The following is a 16,536-nucleotide window of genomic DNA, read 5'->3' as shown; positions in this document are numbered from 1 at the left end:
TCCTGGATCATCTGTGTGCCTACCTTTCTGATCTCATCGCACAGTGCTCCTGAATTGTATTCTATGCTCAGGCCACACTTCTCTTCTGTCAGTGCCTGGAATGCACCATGCTCTTCTACATAATGCTCTTCCTTCTGGCCTTGCCTTTGGAGCTTCTCTTTTGCCTACCTTACTTTTCACTTATTCAGGGGGATCCTCCCCTGACAAAGGTTCCTCTTTGTCATACCAATCAAAATTATGATTAACTTACGATAAATTTTAGTGGATGGCAGACTTTTATGTAAAGGTCCAGATAGTAAATATTTTCAGTTTGGTGGATCACATGGTGATCTGTGTCACAGTCACTCAATTCTGCCATTGTAGCAAAAAAGCGACCATTGTGCATAAAATTGGCATGGGTGTATACTTTATTTACAACAAACAGGCAACTTTGGCCCCTGGCCTCTATTGACTGCCTTACTGTGGAGTACCCTCCATGGACTATATTTATCTTGTTTATTACTTATTACTATTTCCTCAGTTGCTAGCACTGGACCCTGTACATAACGAGCTCCACAGCAGCAGCAATCTGATAGAAGATATGTGTGTGTGCATTAGAAAGAAGAGTAGAAACATGTGTCTCCTCTCTGTTTTTACTCCCTACGGAAGAGCCTGGAGAGGTTGCAGGGGTCCTAAGACAAAAAGACGCTGTTGCACCCAGTCTAAGCAGCTCTCTATACAGAGTTTTACATCAGGATGATTTTTGAGGCTCTAGGAAATCTATTGAGCTTGCCCATACCTGAAATAGAGCTTCTTAGCTAAAGTAGAAGTTTTTAGGGGACTTTCTTGGGAGTTGTTAGACTTAAAAAAGTCAGAGGAGGGGCACCTGGGTGGCTCAGTCACTTAAGCATCCAGCTCTTGATTTCAGCTCAGGTCATGATCTCACAGTTTGTGATTCGAGCTCCCCGTTGCTTGGGATGCTCTCTTTCCATCTTTCTCTTCCGCTTCCCACTCGCATGTGCTCTCTCTGTCTCTCAAAAATAAATATTTAAAAAAAAGAAATAAAGAAAAGTTTATTTAAAAAAAAAGTCAGAAACTGATTTCATTGCCTTGCCACCCATAACTGGTGTCCCATCTGAAAATCCATTTTACCTCCTGTACCTTCAAGCTGGCTTTCTACTCTCCATCTCTTGTGCCTACTTTACAATTTTATTATCTCTTGACTGAAATTATATTAGTAGTAAAAAAAAATAATAGCCAAATTAATTGGTCACATTTTTGTGTAATGCTGTTTTTAGTGCTTCACGTGTGTTTACCTAGTTTATCAATTTTAGTTCTCTACTGGCCTTTTACCTGGCATCTCCTTATGTTCAACCTATTTCATTGCTGCCAAGATTTTCTCTTGCAAATAATTGTCTGATCATGTCCACGTCTGCTTTAAATTCTTAATTGGTTCCTCAGTATAGCAAAGGATCTAGTCCTAATCTAGCTTTGTAGCCTTACTCCACCTTTTGCAGTCTTTATTTTTTTAAGCTACATCTAGTTAATCACTGTTTACTACTGCACAAATTCTTGCATTCTTCTTTCCCTTGCACGTGTTTTTCCCTTTATCATATGCTTATCTCTTTTCTGTTTGGAGAGCTTCTAGTCATACTCAGAGGTCCTCTTCCTTCTGAGGACTTCTCTGACTTCCAAGCCAGTGTTAGTTGCTTCCTTGACTGTGCTGTTGTAGTGCTCTATACATAGTCACTATATAATGTCAGTTCTCTTGTCATATTGCAGTTATTTATTTGCACGTGTGTATTTTAACTGGACTTCATTTATCTTATGAGTAATTCATCTTGATATTTTTTGCACATAGCAAGTGTCTGATATGTAAATTCAGTATATTTATGTTGAAAGGACAAATAATCTACAATTCATATTTCTAGCTGGCTTCACATTCTCTGTTGCTGTTTGAAAAAAGAAGAGAAAAAAACAGGATGATACAAAGGATTAAGAAAGTGAGATGTCACTATCCTATTGGTTAAAAAATACATGTTGCTATGTATCTCTGAGCTTTTTGAGGGTGGAACCTTTGTCTTAGTTCACATAATACACCAGGAGCTCTGCAAACATTTGTTTTACTTAAATTAATTTTACTCCAGCCTGCTTTCTCTACTGTGCATTTCTCTAACCAAACTAAATGTAAATGCCCAGCAGTCTCTCCTAAAGTAAATATTTAGGTGACTGTATTTGAGAATGTAGAGTATTAGAATCCTATTTCTAAGAATTGGCTGCATTCTGGAGAATAACAGAAGCCTAGAATCAATCAGCTCAGCAAACATAAAAATGATTGCTAAGTGCTGGGTACTTTTTTGAGGTGCTTCTAGTGAGGAAAGAGGCACGGTAAACACGTAAACACAATTTCAGTTAGTGATACAATGCTATAAAGTCTGAGGTGGAAACGAGCTTGGCAGGCTTGGGAACTAGAAGCAAGACCAGTGTGTCTGGAAGATGGAGAATGATAGGGATGACAAAAGATAAGGCTAGAGAGGCAGGCCACATCACACTGGCTTTGATGACCATGGCGAGGAATTTGGAAGACATAACAGGGTTTTATTCAAATGCAACGATGAGATTTTTTAATCTTACATATTTATTTCAGTAAGCTGTATGCCCAGCATGGGGCTGGAACTCACAACCCTGAGATTAAGAGTCTCATGCTCCACCGACTGAGCCAGTCAGGCATCCCACAACAATGAGATTTTAACTTTCTCTTAGAAATGTCACCCTAGAGTCTGCATGGCTCGAGACCAATGAAATACTATAGTGGTTCAGGTACAAGATTGGTAGCTTGGTCCTACAACTATAGTAATGGAAATGATGAAAAGTGGTCAGATTTGGGATATATATTTGACAAACTGATAGGTTGAATGTGGACTATAAAGAAAAGAATCAAGAATGACTCCAGGGTTTGGGATCTGTATAACCAAGTAGTGTTTTAACTTAGATGGGAAATGCTTTTGGAGGTAGAAAATCAGTGGTTAGTTCTTCTCTTGGCCATATGAAGTCAGAGGCTTACTCCCTGTTCATGCAACAAATATTTATTGAACACACAGTGTGCACCAGGCACTGTATTATATGCTGAAGATAGAGAGGTCAGTCAGAAAGGCAAAAATCCTTGCTCTCATGGGGCTTACTTTGTTGTAGAGAAGATTGACATACAGCAAATAAATACAAAATATAATATCTGGTACTGATTGGTGCTATGAAGAAAAATAACACAAGGTATGGAGAAAGAATGGTTGGGAAAGGGGAGATATTTTAGATGAGGTTGTCTGGGAAGGGATATCAGAGGATATGGCATGTAAGCAGACACCTGAATGAAGTGATGGTGCACTAGAATAAAAAAGATCATTATAGGAGTGAAGTCTTTGGAAAGGCAGATATGCTTGGGACCTGGGGCACAAGTGGAGAGATTGGACCTCGTTAGAACCCCAGTGGCAGGATTGACCTGAGTTAAGAGCAGGAGCTCTTCATCTCTTTTTAGGAGGAGGATGTAGTTACAGGTCAGGAAGCTTCCTGGAATTGGTGGTGAAAGAAGTAAGTCTCCTCTGGCTTCATCTGTTTTGTCTGTCAAGTGGGAGGCAATGTCATCAGCAGTGGAGGTAGAAAGGATGTTAGAGATGGGAAAGGGAATTTAGTAGAGAAGTGTGTTAGTGTATTGCTTGGCCATTTTAAATAATTGATCAGAATTTTGAAGAGAGTCTAGAGAGCATGATAGCATGGTTTTTCTCCACCAATGTTCAGCTGCCTGGAAGCAGGCACAGAGTAAGAGAATATGTGAAGAACTGGATTAGGGTTTTACCAGGAGTTCAACACAGGGAGTGGGCCAAGGGAGTTGAAGTATTTATAAAGGAGGGACAAATGGTGGATAGTGGATTCTAAGCTGAGTAAGGCAGGGAGTGAGGACTTGACGGAGCTCAAAAGGTGATTTTAAAAGAATAAGGAAGTAATTGGCATTTTCAAATGTGAGGTCTGGATTTGAAGTCCAAGTCTTTAGCTGCCTAGATGCTAGGAGCCCAGTATGTACTGCTACTTGCCACATATTTTACCTCCTTTAGTTAAGGTTTTACTTCTTACAACTCCTTATCTTTTAAGGTACTTGCAATTAAAATTTTATTTTTTGCCTGCCAGAGTAATCTTAAAGGTAGCTGAGATTTGTCCTTTGAGGATGGAAAGCAAAGAGCAGCTGGCTATTTTGTATAAGAACCTTTGAGGTGAAAAATGAAGAGCAGGTTTCAGAGAGCATGTTGAGGAAAACACAGGCCCCTCCATGCCAGCAAAATGCCTTTCTAAAATATAGGTCTACTCATACCCGTCCTTCTTAAAGAAATAATCAGCGGCCAGATCAATGAAACCAGAAGCTGGTTCTTTGAAAGAATTGACAAAAATGATAAAGATATAGCCAGTTTGATCAGAAAGAAAAAGGAAAGGACCCAAATAAATCAAGGATAAAAGACAAAAGATCACAACCAGCACAGCAGAAATAAAAACAATACTAAGACAATATTATGAGCAATTATTTGCCAATAAAATGGGCAATCTGGAAGAAATGGACAAATTCCTAGAAACATATAAACTACCAAAACTGAAACAGGAAGAAATAGAAAATTTGAACAGACCCATAACCAGTAAAGAAATCGACTTAGTAATCAAAAGTCTTCCAAAAAACAGCAGTCCAGGGCCAGATGGCTTTCCAGCGGAATTCTACCAAATATTTAAGGAAGAGTTAACACCTATTCTCTTGAAGCTGTTCCAAAAAAATAGAAATGGAAGGAAAACTCCCAAACTCTTTGTATGAAGCCAGCATTACCTTGGTTCTGAAACCAAAGTCCCCACTAAAAAGAAAAGTATAGACGAATTTCCCTGATGAACATGGATACAGAAGTCCTCAACAAGATACTAGCCGACTGGATCCAAGAATACATGAAAAAAATTACTCACCCTGATCAAGTGGGATTTATACCTGGGATGCAGGACTGGTTCAACATCCACAAAGCAATCAGTGTGATTCATCACATCAATAAAAGAAAGGACAAGAACCACATGATCCTCTCAATAGATGCAGAGAAAGCATTTGACAAAATACAGCGTCCTTTCTTGATAAAAGACCTCAAGAAAGTAGGGGTAGAAGGATCATACCTCGAGATCATAAAAGCCATATATATGAAAGACCCAACACTAATACCATCCTCAGTGGGGAAAAACTGACAGCTTTACCCCAAAGGTCAGGAACAAGACAAGGATGTCCACTCTCACCACTGTTATTCAACATAATATTGGAAATCTTAGCCTCAGCAGTCAGACGATACAAAGAAATAAAAGGCATCCAAATCGGCCAGGAGGAGGTCAAACTTCCACTCTTCACAGATGACATGATACTCTATACGGAAAACCCAAAAGATTCCACCAAAACACTGCTAGAATTGATTCATGAATTCAGCAAAGTCGCAGGATATAAAATCAATGCACAGAAATCGGTTGCATTCCTATACACCAACAGTGAAGCGACAGAGAAATCAAGGAATTGATCCCATTTACAATTGTACCAATTGTATCTAGGAATAAATCTAACCAAAGAGGTGAAAAATCTATATACTGAAAACTATAGAAAGCTTATGAAAAAAATTGGAGAAGACACACACAAAAAATGGAAAAATATTCCATGCTTTTGGATAGGAAGAACAAATATTGTTAAAATGTCAATGCTACCCAAACCAATCTACATAGTCAGTGCAGTACCTATCAAAATAACACCAGCATTCTTCACAGAGCTAGAACAAACAATCCTAAAATTTGTATGGAACCAGAAAAGACCCCAAATCGCCAAAGCAGTCTTGAAAAAGAAAATCAAAGCAGGAGGCATCACAATCCCAGACTTCAAGCTGTGTTACAAAGCTGTAATCATTAAGACAGTATGGTACTCACACAAAAACAGACACTCAGATCAGTGGAACAGAATAGAGAACCCAGAAATGGACCCACAAACATATGGCCAACTAATCTTTGACAAAGCAGAACAGAATATCCAATGGAATAAAGACAGTCTCTTCAGCAAGTGGTGCTGGGAAACCTGGATGGCGACATGCAGAAGAATGAACCTGGACCACTTTCTTACACCATACACAAAAATAAACTCAAAATGGATGAAAGACCTAAACATAAGACAGGAAGCCTTCAAAATCCTTGAGGAGAAAGCAGGCAAAAACCTCTGATCTTGGCCGCAGCAGCTTCTTACAACACGTCTCTGGGAGTAAGGGAAACAAAAGCAAAAATGAATTATTGGGACCTTATCAAAATGAAAAGCTTCTGCACAGCAAACGAAACAATCAGCAAAACAAAGTCATCCAATGGAATGGGAGAAGATATTTGCAAATGACATACCAGATAAAGGGTTAGTATCCAGAATCTATAAAGAACTTATCAAACTTAACATCCGAAAAACAATCCAGTGAAGAAATGGGCAAAAGACATGAACAGACACTCCTCCAAAGAAGATATCCAGATGGCCAACCAACACATGAAAAAATGCTCAACATCACTCATCATCAGGGAAATACAAATAAAGCCACAGTGGGATACCACCTCACACCTGTCAGAATGGCTAACAATAACTCAGGCAACAACAGATGTTGGCGAGGATGCGGAGAAAGAGGATCTCTTTTGCACTGCTGGTGGGAATGCAAACTGGTGCAGCCACTCTGGAAAACAGTATGGAGGTTCCTCAAAAAATTAAAAATAGAACTATCCTACAAGCCAGCAATTGCACTACTCGGTATTTATCCAAGAGATACAGGTGTGCTGTTTCAGAGGGGCATATGCACTGCAATGTTTATAGCAGTGCTATTGACAATAGCCAAAGTATGGAAAGAGCCCAGATGTCCACTGATGGATGAATGGATAAAGAAGATGTGGTGTGTGTGTGTGTGTGTGTGTGTGTGTAATGGGAGTATCACTTGGCAATCAAAAAGAATGAAATCTTGCCATTTGCAACTATGTGGATGGAACTAGAGGGTATTATGCTAAGCGAAATTAGAGAAAGAAATATCACATGACTTCACTCATGTAAGAACTTTAAGATATAGAACAGATGAACATATGGGAAGGGAAGCAAAAATAATATAAAAACAAGGAGGGGGACAAGACATAAGGGACTCTTAAATACAGAGAACAGAGGGTTACTGGAGGGGTTGTGGGAGGGGGGATGGGCTAAGTGGGTAGGGGCATTAAGGAATCTACTCCTGAAATCGTTGTTGCACTATATGCTAACTAACTTGGATGTATTTAAAAATAAATAAATTAAGCAAATAAATAAATAAACAAATAAAAAGGAAAAAAAAAGTAGTCAGTTGCTCTCCAGAATCTCTTAAGATGACTTATATAAACTGCCCATAACCTCCTGTTGTCTTTTTTTAACTTTGTGTTCAGTCACTTCATCCTCAGCCAGTCTGATCTGGGGACACTTCTCTTTTATTGAGCTCCACCTGCCTCTGTCAGTGTGTGTGTGTGTGTGTGTGTGTGTGTGTGTGAGAGAGAGAGAGAGAGAGAGAGAGAGAGAGAGAGAGAGAGGGAGGAGACGTGCACGAGAGAGAGGGAGAGCAGGAGAGAGGGGAGATGGAGACTAGCGGGATTGAATAATGAGGTTGTTTATAGATACTGAGGGACTGAAAGGGAGACTATTGTGAAGGCATTGCTCATCACTAACACTATTTATATTTAATTACCTTTTGTTTGATTATAACATTAATATCAGATTAATTTAGGCATATGTAATTATGGCTCCAAATGTGTGTAAACTTTTTGTTCATGTAACAGTTGTTCACCACTTTAAAGTTTTGGAACCTTGACTAGGACTACATTATAATGAAGTTTTTGTTGTACAGGTGGAAACAGATTTTCTTAAATGGAGTCCCAAGATCAAATTGCTTTATGTATTGAAAGTGTTATACCTGACCACCATAAATAAAACTATGAATTCAATATCAGAAAATTCTGTTCTTAATCCAAATGCTTTTTACATTAGGCATAAACTAATCTGGTGTAGTGTTTAAGAACGAGTTTTGGTTTTATAATTTTTTTAATTTATATAATGCTCTAACATTTGGTAACAACAGAATTTTGTCAACTCTTGCATACCTTTCTTCTTCATTCTACATTCCTAAATAGATTTGGTATGGTTCCTTTCATTTTTACATAGTGTACTTTTTATTGCAATTATACAAAATTTTTAAAAGGATCTCTTCCCATTCACTCATCAGGCTTCTTTGATACATGTGTATTTTGCTTGCTACATTAATTACATGTCTACGTGTGTGTGTGTGTGTGTGTGTGTGTGTGTGTGTGTGTGTGTGTTTTCATGTGACATCTAACCGCAGAGTTTGGTGTAGACTGTATTTGATATTTAGCTGATGAAACTTTTTTTCAAAGCTATTTCCTCCTATTTAAATCTTTTCCCATTGTCTTTTTCCCCCCCCTTCCAGGATAAATTTAGTGCAATATTCACCAATATATGTTGATTGTTTTTGAAACAGGTATCGATTAAGGAACAAAAAGATCAATGCAACTGTAAGAACATTTCCTCTTCTAAATAAAGTTGGTGTAAACAACACTGTCACAACCACAGCCGGAAATGTCATTTCTGTCATAGGAAGTACTGAAACAACGGGGAAAATTGTTCCAAGTACAAATGGAATTTCAAATGCAGAAAACAGTGTTTCCCAGCTAATCCCACGTAGTACTGACAGTACTTTAAGAGCTCTGGAGACTGTGAAGAAAGTGGGGAAGGTTGGCACTAATGGTCAGAACGCAACTGGGCCTTCTGCAGAGTCTGTAACTGAAAAGTAAGTATTAGGTAAAAATGGTTACTGTGAGTTACTCAGCCTTTTGAGAAATGACTGAGTATTTTAATTTATCCTAAGGGAAAGGAACTAATCAGAATTTTTAATGCATAATCTTCACCTAGTGGAAAAAGCACTTGAATCCCCCAAAATTTGAGTTCTAGTCCTGGCTCTGCAGTTGAAAAGCTCTGTGACCTTAGAAAGTCAATTCAGCTCTGGGTTTTGTTTTCCTTGACTGTAAACTGAAGAGTTTGGACCAGAATTGGGTTTTTTCCACACTTAGATCTTTGAACTTTAGGATCGTATACAGAGGGGTGCCAGAAAGGGGCTAAATAGAAACCTCAGCAAGGTGAGATTCTAAGCCTCCAGCCTCTGCTTCACTCAGAACAGTCTATTCTATATTCTTTAATGATGTGTAGTAGCTAAGAGGGGGCTCTTGGGAGGCAAACTCCCTGGGTTCAAATTCTGGCTCACTGTTTTCTAGCTGTTTGAACTTAGGCCAGTTAATCTGTCTCCCTCAATTTACTCATCCACAAAATTCATACAGTAATAGTAACTACTACACAGGTTGGTTGCACAGATTAAGTGAATCACTATTGCAGTGTGCATTGAACAGTACCTCAATATCTTGTTGTTATTATTACCAATATTTTCAGGTTTCAGCATAAGGAAGGGTTTTGGTTCTTTAAGAAAAAAGTTTTAAAACTTTCTGACCATCTGAGTTACTTACACCTCAGAAATCTCATGCTTTGGTATTGTTTTAGGGTCTCAGTTAAATCATGTTCCGATTTTGTTGCCCCTGAATAGTCGGTCAGTATTTATTATATGCCTTCTAGGAACAAAGTATTATGCTAGTGATTTCATATAATAAACAGTGGGTAGGTAAGCAATTATATTCTTTATTTCTGCAGTTAGCATATGATAGGAGGATTTGTTTATTGGAGGATCCTTACAGTTTTCTCTGGGAGAGATTTTTAGAAATGACATGTCAGAGAACATTGTCTAGTTAGCATATGATATTTGAACATTCATTCTGAGCTATGTTCTTGTCACACTTGAAAACACAGGACATGTATAAGATCTCTTTTCCTTTAAGAAACTTACGAGAGTATAGTTGTGGAGACAGCATTTACACAAATGAAGCAAAATTGGAATTGGATGAAAGAACAGGAATATTTTATATTGCTGGGAAAAATATGGTGGATTTCAGAAAAAGAAACAGCATAATATGGGTCAAATTTGTTGGTAATTATTTGGAATATTGAAGAGACCAGCCTTTTAGAACAGGAAGTTTATGTTAGGGACTGGTTAAAATAAGATTAGGTAGGTAGGTTGCACCACATTATGGAGACCTTGTGTTACATATATGTTTAGAAAATGAGCTTTTGAAGGTTTCTGGCAAGGTAACCTAGAACTGTTTTATATCCATATGAGTGGAATGTATTCAGCCGTAAAAAAAAAAAAAAGGAGTAAATACTAATACATACTACAGTCAATGTGGATGAACCTCGAAACTGTTAAGTGAAAGAAGCTAGATACAAAAGGCCATATATTACAGAGTTCTATTTATGGTAGTGTCCAGAATAGGCAAATCCAGAGAGACAGAAAGTAGATGAGTAGTTGCCAGGGGCTGTGGAGTGAATGCTAATGAGTAGAGATTTCTCTCAGGGCTGATGAAGGTGTTTCAGAATGAGGTAGTGGTGATGGTTGTTGCACAACCTTGTGAATATACCAAAACTCACTGAATTATACACCTTAAAAAGTAAATCCTATCCCAATTTTTTTTTAATTATAGACTAAGGGAACAACTTGAAAAAATAAATAAATCATTAATTCATTCAAAAATTAGGGATCTTCTATGTGCCCAACACCAGCCAGCTGGTAGAAGTAATGAAAATGAACTAAGTAATACTACTCCCTGCCTCTGAGGGTCTTACAGTGTGGTTTGGAGGCAGATGTAAACAGATATTATATAATACGTTCTGATAGGTACTATAATGGAGTTGTGTTCCAAGTGTTATTGGAACACAAAAAGTAATAATATTCTATAGGGAGTTATTATGAAAGACTCCCTGGAGGTAAAATGAGCCCAGGAAGACCTGAGGTAGTTCCAAAAGTATGGATAGTTGGGAAGGAAAGATCTTATCAGGACAGGAAGCAGCCCTGGCAAAATCAGGTAGGCAGGAGAGGGGTGCTGCAAAGGAGAGCCTGGAATCTTGAGAGCCATGTAGGCTACAGCTGTAGTAATCTAGCTGTCTGTCTGGAATGTGGCTGAAGGTTAGCTTTTTCCTTAGTCTCATTTTTGTGGATAGCTTGCATGATCATGTGAGGCTATGAATCTTGTCATGGATTTTGATGCCTTTTCACTGACAAGTCTAAAAATTTGCCATTTCTTTTTATGTTTATTTTTGAGAGAGAGAGAAAAAGTGTGAGTGGGGAAGGGATGGGTGGGGGGAGACAGTATCTGAAGGGGGCTCTGCTGACAGCAGACAGCCTGATGTGGGGGCTCAAACTCACGAACCACAAGATCATGACCTGAGCCAAAGTTGGACGTTTAACCGACTGAGCCACCCAGGTGCTCCCTAAAGTTTGCCATTTTATTTTTTTTTTTAATTTTTTTTTTTCAACGTTTATTTATTTTTGGGACAGAGAGAGACAGAGCATGAACGGGGGAGGGGCAGAGAGAGAGGGAGACACAGAATCGGAAACAGGCTCCAGGCTCTGAGCCATCAGCCCAGAGCCCGACGCGGGGCTCGAACTCACGGACCGCGAGATCGTGACCTGGCTGAAGTCGGACGCTTAACCGACTGCGCCACCCAGGCGCCCCTAAAGTTTGCCATTTTAAAGTACTTATCCCAATTTGACAGTATATAACCTTTTGATATGGAAGGACCAGATGATCTATGTAAAGCATGTAGCATAGAGCCTGGAATGTGCTCAGTAATTGCTCGATAAGAGTTATATTACTGTTACAAGGAAATCCTAATTATTTTCCTTGTTGCCTTTATTTAAGTTCAAAGAATAAATATAGCCCTAAAATATCTTTAAACTGTAAGTCAGTAAATTTGTATCTGCTATTATTACCCACAGTTCCTTAGTTATTTCCATTTTACACATAAAAGTAAACATCTGCTAGACTAATCTGCTGTGCTAGACTTAAAAGCAGCCCATACTTGTTTGTATTCTAGCTTTAAAAGGGCTTCTCTAGTTTGAGAAAAACCCTTTAATCTACTTGGGATGCAACATATTGAGTTCCTGCATCATTAACAAGTTCTTTTTCTGGAGTCACCACATATCTAAGCTCTGCCAAAGTTTGACTTCTCAGTAGGGCATAAGAAAGACGTGGTGAGATCCTCTGGAGCTGATTGCCTGGTGACTCAACAAAGAAAATCCCTGGTTAAAAAAGATAAAAAGTTTGGTTATTTTGCATCAATTGAATGAGTAACCATATATTGGCGTTTCACTCATCCACTCTATTATGTGGCAGGAACTATTTCATTTTTTCAACAGATATTTTTACTGAATGACTATGCCAGGAATTCTTCTAGATGTAACAGTTAACTTTTCTAGATGTAACTTTGGATAGACAGCAGTTAACAAAATGGACAAAAATGGCCTTTTCTCAAGGAGTTTACATTTTAATCCATCTATCTCTTAATAGAACAGTCCTTTTTTTACATGTCTGTCGTCTTTGTCCCAGAGAATTCTGGTAGACTACGGTGGGCTCTTGAAAAATACAGGGATAGGGGACACTTTTGACTTCCTCAAAATGTAACTACTCATAGCCTACTATTGACCAGAGGCCTTACTGATAACATATTATCAATTAACACATATTCTGTAGGTTGTATGTACTGTATATCGTATTCTTGCTGTAAAGTTAGCTAGAGAAAAGAAAATGTCATCAATAAAATACAAGGAGGGGCGCCCTGGCTGGTTTAGTCCGCAGAGTATGGGACTCTTGATCTAGGGGATGTGAATTTGAGCCTCACGTTGGGGGTTGAGTTTACTTAAAACAACAACAACAAAAAGATATTTTAAAAAAGAAAATACATTTACAGTACTATTCATTGAAAAAAGTCTGCATATAAATGGACCCGTGCAGTTCAAACCTGTGTTGTTCAAGGGTTAACTGTAGTTATTGAACAATAAATTTAAGGGTGAACCTGTTGAATAGGACTTTTTAAAAATTTTTTTAAATGTTTATTTTTGAGAGAGAGAAAGAGAGGGACAGAGCATGAGTGAGGAGGGACAGAGAGAGAGAGAGAGAGAGAGAGAGAGAGAGAGAGAGAGAGAGAATCCAAAGCAGGCTCCAGGCTCTGAGCTGTCAGCACAGAGCCTGATGCAGGGCTCGAACCCACGAGCTGTGAGATCATGACCTGAGCCAAAGTCGGACGCTTAACCGACTGAGCCACCCATGCGCCCTGAATAGAAATTTTTTTTTTTTTTTAATTTCCACTAGGAAAAATCTTTGTTTATACAATGAGTAAAAAGGGATTGATGGATCACATTAGTGCCTGGGCTTTGTTTGCATTCTTTTTACCCTTGCCAGAATATGAGATCTGTTACTACAATCCTGTGAATCAGCAGTGTAGGGTGGCAGTGAAATTATTTGTCACTATGGAAATAACCTAAATTTTCTCTATTAGTGGTTTCACTATATAATTTTATGAAAAATTCCTACTGAGGAAGACAGCAGTTACAGACAGTAATTTATTCTTTGTTTTTGATAAATTATCTCTCCAGTAAAATTGGCTCTCCACCCAAGACTCCTGTAAGTAATGTAGCGGCTACCTCAGCTGGGCCTTCTAATGTTGGAACAGAGCTGAATTCTGTGCCTCCAAAATCCAGCGCATTTATAACTAGAGTACCAGTATATCCTCAGCATTCTGAAAACATTCAGTATTTTCAAGATCCAAGGACTCCGATACCCTTCGAAGTCCCACAGTACCCCCAGACAGGTAAGTAATTTAAGGCAATTCTAAGAAAAAAAAGAAACTAATATATATTGTCCTTAGATACATAAGTGAATCACTTATATCTAGAATATCTATATTAAGAAATTAATCTTTTGGACTATATAACCCTTAAGTTTTCTTCCTGCCCTAAGAATTAATGATTCTGCATGCCAATAGTTTTAAGATTCTCCTTCCTTTACGTCAAATATAGAGTCCATGGATGAGCTTCAGGGAGTTCTGTGAATCCCTTGAAATAGTTTGTGGAATGTTTGGTTTATATATACTTAATGTATAATTTTGGAAAGACAATACACAACCTATATAGATTTTGAAAGGGGTTTTTACCTCTGCTCCCCCAAAGCTATGAATCAATAATGTAACATTACTTAATCCAAAACCTGTGGCAGTAGATGCCCTAGAAGGAAACTTACCAGCCATCTCTTAATAGCCTGTCTTGTGTTTTTGAGGAGCAGTTTAACATAGGAGTTCATATAGTAGTGTAGTGTCTGTCTAAGGCAGGAGTAACTAAGGTTCAAAGTTTATTTTCTTTTCCCACATTAAAAGCTGGTTTAGAGTTAAATCATTGTACAATGTTGGATTTTACTAAGATTACATTAAATATTCCTTTTTCTAATTTTTAAGGATACTATCCACCACCTCCAACGGTACCAGCTGGTGTGGCTCCCTGTGTTCCTCGCTTTGTGAGATCCAATAATGTTCCAGAGTCCTCCCTCCCACCTGCTTCTATGCCATATGCCGATCATTACAGTACATTTTCCCCTCGAGATCGAATGAATTCTTCTCCTTACCAACCTCCTCCTCCGCAGCCGTATGGACCAGTTCCGCCAGTACCTTCTGGAATGTATGCTCCTGTGTACGACAGCAGGCGCATCTGGCGCCCACCTATGTACCAACGAGATGACATTATTAGAAGTAATTCTTTACCTCCAATGGATGTGATGCACTCGTCTGTTTATCAGACATCTTTGCGGGAAAGATACAACTCATTAGATGGGTACTATTCAGTGGCTTGCCAGCCACCAAGTGAGCCAAGGACAAGTGTGCCTTTACCAAGGGTAAGTGACAGTGGAAATAGGACTGCTACTGTAGTGTAGTGGGTAAAGAGCCCACTGTCAGACTTGGTGTCCTACCACCCAGGTATGGGTTTCTAGCTCCTCCAGTTAGAAATTGTGTGACTTACAGAAGTTACTATATGTTCTGTACGTCAGGTTTTTCATGTTTGGTGGCAATAATGGTACCTACCTCATAAGGCTGTTGTGAGGATTAAATCAGAAAAACAAAGCCCTTGGAACTGGACCTGATACATATTAATGCTCAATAAATGTTATGCTTGGATAGGAAACTGATGGGAAGGTATAGAGAAATCTCCAAAATACAAGGACAGGGCCTATTTTCAATATCCCCACATAGATACAAATGACTTCTCTAAACCAGAAAACTGAGTGCTCACTTGACTAAACATTAATCCTTTCATTTAAATGTGTGGAGAATAGGCTAAGGTGACTTCCCTGCTGTATTTTTTTGTCCCAACAATATAATAAACTGTTTACGTTATTTCCACAGGAAATAGACAAGTTTATTTACTGCTCCCTAGATGATTAAGATTGTTTCTTTTATCCCCCCTTAGGAACCTTGTGGTCATTTGAAGACCAGTTGCGAGGAGCAGATAAGAAGAAAGCCAGAGCAGTGGGCACAGTACCACACTCAGAAAGCACCTCTTGTCTCTTCAACTCTTCCTGTGGCAACACAGTCACCAACACCACCTTCTCCTCTATTCAGTGTAGACTTTCGCACTGATGTAAGAAAGGTCTTCATCACTTGATGTTGCAAGGATAGGTCAAACACCCGACTTCAGAGCACTCTTTCCAACCAGGGTTAGCTATGTTGGGTATTTTGCAGCGGTTTAGTGTGAAGTTGAGTCACGTAGTTCAGTGAACATTGAGTTTGTGAGAAGCACTACAGTTAGGCATTGTGAGACTCTGAAGACCATTAAGTTTTTAATGGTCTTAAGACGTGTTCCACCAAGAATTGAAAGTCTCTCCAGCAGTATAGTTGTCATTATTTTTCTGTTTTTTAGTAATAAGATTTATATCTACCATTTATTGAGCACCTACTTGTGCCAGGCACTGTACTAAGCATTTGCATAATGCTATTTTATTTAATTCTCACAAAAATCTTAGGGGGCAGGTATTAAATCTATGTTTTTTAGAAATCCTACTCAGAGAAATTAAGTAATTTGCCCAAAGTAATAAATTCAGCTTGTAAGTAGCTGGGATTTGAATCCTGATCTAGCAGAAGCATTTCTTCCTTACTTCACAGGAGTTGCAGAAATGCCTGTGGTTTTATTCATGCAGTTTTGCATCACTGTTAATTATTCTTGTTGTTACAAAACAAATTTTTGTATCAGGATCATTTCAGTGTACCTTGTTGTTTTCAGTACTTTTATATATACGACAAACCATTATTTTTTTAATTCCTCTAATCTGATTTATTTCCCATTCTTTTGGGCTCTAATATCTAAAACTTTTAAAAATTTTATTATGAAGAGTGCCTGGATGGCTCAGTTAAGTGTCCAACTCTTGATTTCGCTCAGGTCATGGTCTCATGGTCGTGAGATTGAGCCCCGTGTCAGGCTCCGTGCTGGGCATGGAGCCTGCTTAGGATTCTCTCTCACTCTCTCTCTCTCCCCCCTCCCC

The 16,536-nt window shown here is 38.7% G+C and overlaps 1 protein-coding gene across 3 annotated transcripts in view; it reads left to right on the top strand.

Moving 5' to 3' along the window:
- Positions 1–16,536, top strand: part of RC3H2 (ring finger and CCCH-type domains 2) — a 52,819-nt gene that overhangs the window by 26,187 nt on the left and 10,096 nt on the right. For 2 of the 3 annotated variants that reach the window (XM_047069154.1, XM_047069166.1), the window contains exons 10-13: positions 8,556–8,864; positions 13,608–13,822; positions 14,462–14,895; positions 15,468–15,638. In XM_047069154.1, coding sequence (XP_046925110.1) covers positions 8,556–8,864; positions 13,608–13,822; positions 14,462–14,895; positions 15,468–15,638 — 1,129 coding nt within the window. The remainder of the gene's footprint in view (positions 1–8,555; positions 8,865–13,607; positions 13,823–14,461; positions 14,896–15,467; positions 15,639–16,536) is intronic. The other variant, XM_047069160.1, reaches the window with a different exon arrangement.

The sequence above is a fragment of the Lynx rufus genome, unplaced genomic scaffold (genome assembly GCF_022079265.1).
Source record: "Lynx rufus isolate CCGP_SWC_20201006 ecotype Redwood Valley unplaced genomic scaffold, mLynRuf1.p SCAF_10, whole genome shotgun sequence".
NCBI lineage: Eukaryota > Metazoa > Chordata > Mammalia > Carnivora > Felidae > Lynx > Lynx rufus.
The sequence above is the reverse complement of the archived record's forward strand: the minus strand, read 5'-3'. Positions and strand labels throughout refer to the sequence as shown.